The 9,219-nt window shown below is 39.9% G+C and overlaps 1 protein-coding gene across 1 annotated transcript; it reads right to left on the reverse strand.

Annotated features, from left to right (window-relative positions):
- Window positions 1-357: 357 nt before the first annotated feature.
- On the reverse strand, window positions 358-8,862 carry arid5a (AT-rich interactive domain 5A). The gene is made up of 7 exons (XM_059336715.1): window positions 8,859-8,862; window positions 7,606-7,676; window positions 3,835-4,003; window positions 3,670-3,722; window positions 2,320-2,417; window positions 2,077-2,242; window positions 358-1,981 (listed from the first exon to the last, which is right to left on the reverse strand). The coding sequence occupies exons 1-7, from the start codon at window positions 8,860-8,862 to the stop codon at window positions 752-754; spliced, it is 1,791 nt and encodes a 596-aa protein (XP_059192698.1). The 3' UTR covers window positions 358-751.
- Between the last annotated feature and the right edge of the window lie 357 nt (window positions 8,863-9,219).

Consider the following 9,219-nt stretch of genomic DNA (forward strand, 5'->3'; position numbering starts at 1 on the left):
ACACAGTCACACAGTTAATTGCAGCCTCTAGTTTCCCGCTGGGGGACAGTTGTGTGTGTGAAGCCAGAGAACATAAATATTTGTGTGTTGCATACTTAACTCTCCTGTTATGTTACGGGTCAAATTGACCTATTTCATAGTTTAAAAATCTAAATTAAAATAATTTTTTTTTCTGGATGAAACTTCTTCTGCTTGGTTTAATAAGTGTAATCAACATATACAATGAAAATGGTTAATTTCACATATTTGCAACCCCTGAACAGAAGAGGTGTTTATCAACATCACTCCATAACAATAAAAAAATTAAAAATGTAATAATCAATGTCATGTAAAATCATTGTATTTTATATGTAGGTATTTCCAATGCAGATTTTTTTTTTTTAAGTATGTGCATTTTTTTAATGAAAAACTAGAGAATTATCCTCATTGAACCATGATCTGTGAGAGGTAAAGAACATCATTGCACTAAATATTGATTGAAATGGTTAGTAATGGAGTTAATAATGAAATGTAAACAATGTTCATTGGGTTTTTTGGGGGGGTTTCTGACACTTTTGGATATTTATACATGCCCCAGGTCAAATTGACCCACCGACATCATTGCTGTTCCTGAGAAACGAACATAACAGGAGCATTAAAACCATGTTAAAAACACAAGTAAGGCTTCACCAAAATTACTGGGAGCTATAATAAAGTAGAGAAATAACATCAATGGCTACCTTTTTCACTGGAAAGATGATATCTGATAATATTATTGAAGCTTGTGAGGGTAAATTGGATGCATGGCAGGTAAGGTGTATCCAGTTTGGGAGTTTAACAGAGGAATGGAGTAGGGATACGGGTACACAGCAGACCCAATGAGAGCAGAATGAGCGGGACTCATGGGGGTGTGTCGGTACATTAGCTGAGATTGAGGTACTCTCATTCTGTTGGGGAGGAGAGCAGGGTAAAATAGAGGCTGCTGCCGAGAGTCTCTGCCTGATTTGTCGTAGCTGGACAGGACGCACGACACCGGCAGGCTGGCAGTGGAATGAGTCAGACTCTGCTGAGTGGTTGGAACCTTTTGCAGTATTGTCCTGGATTTCTCCCTCTTCTCTGTCTGATAATGCCACGAAGCCATGTTGCTCAGCTTCTTCGCACAAGCAACAGAGTCGTCCTGCTGCGTCAGCCTGCCCTGGTGGATTTTATAACCGGGCCAAATAGGAGCGGGCCGCAGAAGCTGCACAGATTTTGGAATAACTTTGGTGAAACTTGAGGTAGATGTTGGGGCCCAGTCAGATCTCATTGTGTAAGCAGATGACGGATAGAAAGGATGGGTGGAATACTTGCTACTCCCTTTGTGGAGCGACTTCAAGTCTTTAGTCTGGACTTTGAACGAGTCTGCAGATTGGGAGCTGACTTCTTTAGTCTGCCCCGCTGGGTCTTTGGATATCTGACTACAGCTCACAGACTTGCTTTCCTCACTAAAACCAGGTGTATTTTTCACAGAGCTGGAACAGTTTTGGAGTCCTTCAGAGCCAGAGGCAGGTTTATCTTCACTCCCTTCTGGACCATCTTCTGATGAAACAGAGTAAGGGGAAGGGCTGCGGGAAGAAGAGGGGGATAAAGGCAACGGGGAGCTATCAGAGGAGGTGCAGTTTCGGCTGGAAGAAGCCCTGGCTGGAGACTGGGAGCAGTGAATGACGGAGGGTCTTTCTTTATCCTCGCTCTGAGGACTCAGGGGCAAGTTGAGGCTCGCCTGAGCCATCCGCTTCTTTTTCTCCAGCGGGGAGATGACCTCTCCGGCCGCAGATGGGATATGAGCAGTCCAGGGGCTGGGTGTGGGGACCTGGACAAGGTGGGTATAGATAGAAGTGCAAAGACCGGTAGTCGCTCTGTTGGGCTGGGAGCAGTCTGGGTGGTGTCTGTCAGAGGTGGATGTCCAGAGAGGATGAATCCCTGCTTCACTTGGGCAGGCAGCCTCTGGACTCTGGGTGAGTATCTATAAAATAATACAGGGGATGTTTAAGACACATTATGTACTAATAAAAAGAAAATCTTTTTGAGACTTTTTGAAACAGAAACACAGTATGTTACCTCCATTTCTGAATCCATCTCTCTATCCGACGGAGTCCTTTTCCTCTTCCTCTCAGCCTTGGTCACCTTGCCATCCAGATTTCTCTTATATGGCTTCCGTGGTTTGCTCGGAGGCAGAGGTCTGTCCTCCTCTCCCTTTATCTGTCTTTCAAATGGCAGCACCAGCCTAAACAAACACATCTCTGGTTAGGAAGTAGTTGATAATTGAGTCGACAGGTTAGTTGCAAACAGAATCGTCCTCACTTCTCATAGTGTCTGCGAGTGCAAGTAGCAGCGCTGGTGCTGCCGGGACTTCCCCCCAGCTCATCATACACTTTCTTCCAGAGACGCCGTGCTGTCACCTGTTGGATAAAACAGTGTGAGATTTTCATGTGTATTCATAGCACATATCTGAAACAGTTAAACAATATATCACCTATAAACTAAAGTGCTGCGTAGTTTGTTACTACCACCAGGGGGCAAAAATGATCATTTATGATATCTTTTGTTTTTTTTAAACTGTCCTCCCCCAAAACGATTTGATAGGTTGTTTGTATAGGCTAAGCATATCACTATAAGCCATGTTTACATTTATGGTTAGACGGTGACCTCTAGTGGTTGTAGCAAAGGAGAAAGTCAGGTAACGCAGCGTAAAGAGTGACAAATCCCGCATTCCTTCACCAAGGAGATTGATTTACTACATTACACTATACTGTCACTATACAGTACATACATCAATTTACTCTCATGAAAGGGTTCATATGATATCTTGCAAAAACTTTTGCAACGCAGTTTCTTTAATATCCTATGAAACAATGGCTGCTGTTTTACACACATTGTATCTTTATATGTTTTATGGAACTACTTAAGATAAAGCAACAAAAAAACAAAGAAGTGGGCTAACCTTAAAATAGCTAAACTATTGAATGCAGTTACATAATTGAGCTCAACCATGAGTAAAGAAATTTTGAACAGGAAACAAACACCGGTCTACAGGGACAAAGACCTTTTTTTTGCTATGCCCCTCCCCTCCCTCCCGCCATTAAAGCTTCTGTGATCAGACATTGTTTGAAACTTGATGTTGTGCACTATAGATGTTGTGGCCCAAAGCCTCCTCTCTCCTTTGGCCTTTACAGACAAATTTGTAAATGCTTTGGATAAAATATGTAAAACATGCAACTTCATTTAAATGTATCTCAATTTCCCCTGCAACAGTGCGCCTTCCTATTGCAAGTCAGGTGCTTTGACCCCGGTTGAAAGTTTTTTTGGGGAAGGGAGGTGGCTGGTTTCCATTTGAATGCCATGTCCGCTGAGTTTCACACACACTTTGGTTTTTAAATTTATACATATGTAGGCGGCTTATGTTGTGTTTACAGCGTTGTGACACAGTGATGTGGTGGTGAGGGTCAGCTCTGTTCAAAGCCCCAGCCCCAGTGCCATTTCAACATGACAAAGAGAGTCAACATCAAAGACAACAGAGCGACGAGAGCTCACGAACTACATGTCCTCCGGTGTGGTTGAAACCACCGTGTTACAGCACCTGACCTATAGCTCATTTTCCACTTTGACACCTGTAAGCACACAGCCATAGTCGAATAAAGGTTTTGTACTCACCGAATCATAGCCCCCAAGTTTCTCAACAGCTTTGTAGATCCTCCAAAGATTAACTGGGGGGAAAAAACACATTAGAACCTTATTATCTGCATTCAAATACCATGTAAATATTGTTAATAATTGTTAATTCAACAGCAAGCACGGTGCTAATGAGCATAAACTCACTCTGTTTGAAGCCCAGGTGTGGGATCCTTTCTATGGGTGTTCCTCTGTTCTTCATAAAAGAATGAAGACTTGATACAAATGCCTTTTCCTCCATCTGCACCACGTTGGGCTTCGCTTCTTCTTCACATTCAGTCATTGAGTCATGAATCTCAATAACAGAGGGAGAAGCCTGGCGTGGGGAAAACACATGCAAAAGAGAAAATTTGTTAAAAGGTTTTGCATTATATTAAAGTAGCTCCTGTAAATGTGACATGGTTCACTGCACTGCTATAGAAACCTGTTTTACAGTTGAAGGTATCATCATAGAGGGGAAAGAAGACAAACACAGTCATCTCATGGGATGCAAATGTTGAAATGAAACATCAAAATCAGAGAGTAGGGTTTTACCGCTACTTTCAATAGATAAACCGCTATACATCCTGTCTGGAGAGAAAGCAGCAGACTTGTGGGGTTTTTGGTCTAGAGTTGTCAGTCGCTTGGTATCACAAATGTCACAACAAACATTAGACAAAATAAGGATTTTTAACATAAAGTATTTTAGTAACTGATGACTGACTTGGAATAAAGATGCTGCTTTGTTATATAACTCCACCACCTCTATGTTTGGTTCTCCAAAAGACTAATGATGAACATAAAATTATATTTAAATTCTGTGAATTATACATAAAAGTATTTGCTGCAGTAAAGGGAGGCCGATGGGGGATTTTTAAAAAATATTACACTTCCCCAAACCTACTTAGAATAACTATTGTACATGTTTGCTGTATTTCTACAGAACTAGTGTCAGTAACTTCAAAGGATTTAAAAATACCAGGAAATTACATGTCTCAAAAGTTGCCAACCAGACTACCCAGAAGTCAAATTAACAATGTCACTATTTGTGGTTTGTAAGAAAGGAGAAATGAAACAGCAAAGGCAGGCAGAAACACAATCTTCAGTTACAGAGGTTTCAATATGTAGAAAGACTTAAAGGGAAAGAGTATCCCTAAATAAATAAAAAAAAATCCATAGTTTTCCCTCTTATCTGTAGTGCTATTTAGCATCTAGACTGTTTTCTTGTGAGTTGACAGTGTAGGAGATAACAGCCATAGAGATGTCTGCTTTCTCTTGATTATAATGGAACTATATGGAACTTCGCTTGTGGTGCTCAAAACCACAAAAAATCCATTTGAAAAACTCAACAGCAATGTCTTTTATAAATGACTCAAAATAATTTACAGACGTTGTTATCATTATTATTATTATTATTATTATATTGAGTATTTTCATGTAGGAGCTATTTTTTTTCTTTAACCCTAACCCTAACCCAACCAACTCACCCGCCAAGCGTGTCACCGCAACTCAGTTGTCACGATAAATGTCAGCATTACAAAGTTTCTGAAAACTTTTTTGACTTTTGACCACAAATATGTTGAATGTGTATACATACATACAGGTGACGATCACGGTTTTAAACACTTATCATATAATGTGATAATTAAAATTTAAAAAATAGGTAAAAGAACAAGGTTTTGCTTAACAAAAAAACACTAATTCCAGACATAACTTCCAACAATGGGACACATTGGGCAGAACTTCCAGCAACAGAATGCGAACACCAGTCTCTCGGTTTAAAATCTTCACCTCCACCTCTGCTTGCACCCAACTGGTGGTGACCCACGTGGTAAAAAACATGCAGAATGGGCAGATCACTGAAGGAAGTCATGCCCATGACAGAACGAGCTGTAAACATTAAATGTGTCCTGCTCAGCTGAGCTAGCTCTATCTTGAGAAAGCAGGTCAGAAATTTCTGGAAAAAGACATTTCTGGTGAGTTTTTTTTAAATGTATGTTTTTGCCGCTTTGAGCACCATAAGTGCCATCTATTCATTCATTCATTCATTATCCTTAAGCACTTAGCTGCACCAATCCCAGCTAACTATCACAGAGCCAACAGACAACCATTCAGGCTCTCATTCACATCTAAGCTGCATGTCTCTTGATTGTGGGAGGAAGCCAGAGAGAGCCCTACGCCAACACAGGGTGAACATGGAAACTCCACAGATTGGAACCTGCAACCCTTTTGCTGTGAGGCGAAAGTGCTAACCACTAAGTGCCATCTCTTTCCATTATATCTGAGAAAGGCAGACATCTCTACAGCTCATATCTCAAACTTACATCAAAACAAACTAGATCGATAAAATGCACTGCAGGTAATATAGATTTTTTTTCAATTTTGGGATGAACTGTCCCTTTAAGAAAAGAAACAACACAGTGTCTGTTCTTGTTATACAGCTTTAAAAGTTACATTTTGGTATTTAGCTTTTAAATCATCTCTCTTTAAAAAAATAAAAATAAACTTCCTGTTTTTGATGTGGGTAATGTACAGTATGTGGTATAAACTAAAAAGTGCCAGTTGTCAGTTTTTCACTGCAACAATATTATTCCTGCAGGCTCAAATAGCACAAATGCTGATATACTCACTTCTGTTATTTCCGACAGATATTTATATGTGAAATCTCACACCTTCTGCTGTGACGATCAATTTCAGTAGATGGGATGTCAAAAGATACCACAATGGACAGTGACAATATTTTACTTTGAATCAGCACACGTAGAAGCTGCTTTATGTCTCTAGAAGTCATTGTACAACAAAACAGCTTGACGTGGTTTCATATTGAATAAAGTTCCTCTATGTGGTTCCTGGTTCCGAGAAGTAGGCCTCTAGAGTGAGTAATAGTGAAGGTGCAGGCCTCTAACCAAGATAGCCCCGACTGAGTCACAGTTCAGCCGCTCCACACTGCTGTTCCCAGCTCTGACTTTCCACTGTTTCTCACCTGCTAGTCCCACTGCAGATATTATGTTTTTGTTATAAACATTTGACACACCACTTTTAAATGCCTGTATTCCCAGAGCTGTGATTGCCTGCTAAACATGGAACAACTTAGATTTGCATCTGTATGATGCAAACATTAAAATTGCAAATTTTCTTCTTGGAATCTTGCATAAAAATTCACCGGTATTCAGTAACTTTCAGGTTCTGCTTTCGGATCTTATTCACAAAAGTTTCAGGTTCATGCATCAATGATTGCCAACAGGAAACGTCTGCACTCGAAGCCACATATGTAGCCCCTCCGCTGCAGATCTCACTCTACACACCAGAGTGTGAATATCACTGTGAAACAGTCAGATTTCCACTAGATGAAATTTTTTGGAAAACTGTGTGGGTGATGTTGATGTCAATGTGTTGCGATGCGATTCTCACAATGATTGTTAGTGGCGTGCTGGATTGATGCTATCGGCAGGCCAGAGGTCACCACAGAAACCACCAGGCTTTCAACTCGCATCAGCCTTGGAAATTTGATGAGCTAATTTGTGTTTCTCATATTGTACCTCTCATATCAGTTACCAGAACAGCGGCTTGTGAGGGCCTTTCTTGCAGTTTCTGTATGTGCAATAAAAAATATTGTGATGCGTCTTATGGGTTGAGATGAGAGAGTGTGTGTGTGTGTGTGTGTGTGTGTGTGTGTGTGTGTGTGTGTGTTTCAAGGCCCTCTCAGGATACAAAGCAGAATCAATTATTCCTTGTTACTCATTTCACAATCAAGCCCGAGATGATACATCTGTACAAAATTTGCCACTATCTCAAATTCACTAAAAAAGGGAAATGAAAACACGACGCATTGCTCACTCATGTCTGTAGTCACTGATTAACTGTAACTGATGGAAATTGCTGCTGACTCCTTCCAGAAGGGCCAACGGACAATTTATCATCACTGACTGAGGGCATTACCTGGTTATCCGTCCCCTTGTCTTCGTCACTGGCTGCTGTTTGTTGTGACGTCTCACTCTGGTCCTCTTGAGCTTCATGAGACACAGCAGGGACAAGACATTAAGCATTTTACACTGAATGAGTACTGTCAATTCCAGTAATAAAAAAAAAACCCATGAAGCGAGCACAGAAACAGTATGTGCAGAAATGCAAAACATATAATTTTCAAGTATTTCAGCAGAATGTCATCACTGCTGGGAATCAAGTGGTAATTTGCATAATTGTCAGGTGATCAATCAGCACAAGAAAATAGAAATCTGTAGAACCTACAGTATTGTCAACTGAGTCTGATATAAAACCACAGGTTACAAAACCACTTCCTGCTCCTGAACATAACCGCTTGTATGCTGCACTGTATGATATTGTAACACATGAACTACATTATTTGGCAACAGTGCAATAATGGCGAAAAATTAACTGCAATATACTGTGTGTAAAGCATAACCGTCTATTATTTCCTGTGCTTGGGTAAGCATGAGGACGGATGACAGATATATTGAGAAATAGAGTACATTCTTTTATCTCGTCTCATTATTCAGGGCCACATTTATGCATTTCATGATGAATTTAAAACATGGATATTAAAAAAGAATCACAAGCCCTGTGTATGAAATGTGATTCCGAGAATGAATTTTCTTTTCTACACAAACTGTCAGCTCCAAACCTCATAGCCCTCCACCCACAGTGATATCACTTGTGTGCAAAACCAATATGCTTCTCTTTTGAGATCACTTGTTTCCTGTGCTGTGGCTTGAACCTTTAATTCTGCTTTCAGTAGCCTCTAACTTCTCCATTTCATGTGTTGAAGAAATACTTTTGATATACTGTATAATTTCTCAAGCACTTTCGAACATCTGCTACTACGTTTTATCAGCTTGTTTCTTAAATTATGAACATTAGTCATTGTTTGTTTACCAGATATTGATCTCAGTCAGAATATTGTGATCGATTCATTTGAGCACTTGTGGTTAATTATAAAATTCCTGACACATTGTAGTTTTTATAAATCAATTACTTTCTGTCACAAAAAAACGTAACTTTCGCAAAAATACACACTTGGTTCAGTATCAAATACTGTATAAACAAGCTCACTTAAAGTGCTATTCATAGAATAATTATCAAGATCAATGAGTTAAACTTTACAGTCTTTATAGTTGTATCTAACAGTATCAATCTATTGTATCTTGCTTCAATAAATATAAAAGTCTTCTCACCCATTTCCAGAAGCTGCCTTGTTGTCTGTGGCTTCACAGTGTTTAGTGACAGTAATTCATGCAGTGCCCTCTTCAACTTCACACCATGAAACAGGAAGGTCTCTCCACAGTTTCATTGGTTCAACTGCTCGCACCGCAGCAAATGAGTCTGGGAAACTGAGTTTTTTTCTTTGTCAGACAAGTCTCTCAATGCCTGTGTATATTTCATCACCCGATTTCCAGAGAAAAGGCAAACATGTACCAACTGTCTTCTTTGTCACCGGTTTCAACAGAATCTGATGCCACATGCTACAACTAGTTTATTATCTAATTGCTTTATAAATAAACATAAGGGAATGAAGTTGGTGTCTTGTGTTTACAA

Source organism: Centropristis striata, chromosome 7, assembly GCF_030273125.1.
Source record: "Centropristis striata isolate RG_2023a ecotype Rhode Island chromosome 7, C.striata_1.0, whole genome shotgun sequence".
NCBI classification, from domain to species: domain Eukaryota; kingdom Metazoa; phylum Chordata; class Actinopteri; order Perciformes; family Serranidae; genus Centropristis; species Centropristis striata.

Bases quoted from the DNA above. Each gene is read 5' to 3' on its own strand.
- arid5a (XM_059336715.1), bottom strand. The intron at 4,004-7,605 runs GTAATGCCCTCA...TCCCCACGCCAG, and splicing joins ACAAGGGGACGGATAACCAG to GCTTCTCCCTCTGTTATTGA. The intron at 3,723-3,834 runs GTGAGTTTATGC...TTTTCCCCCCAG, and splicing joins ACACCTGGGCTTCAAACAGA to TTAATCTTTGGAGGATCTAC.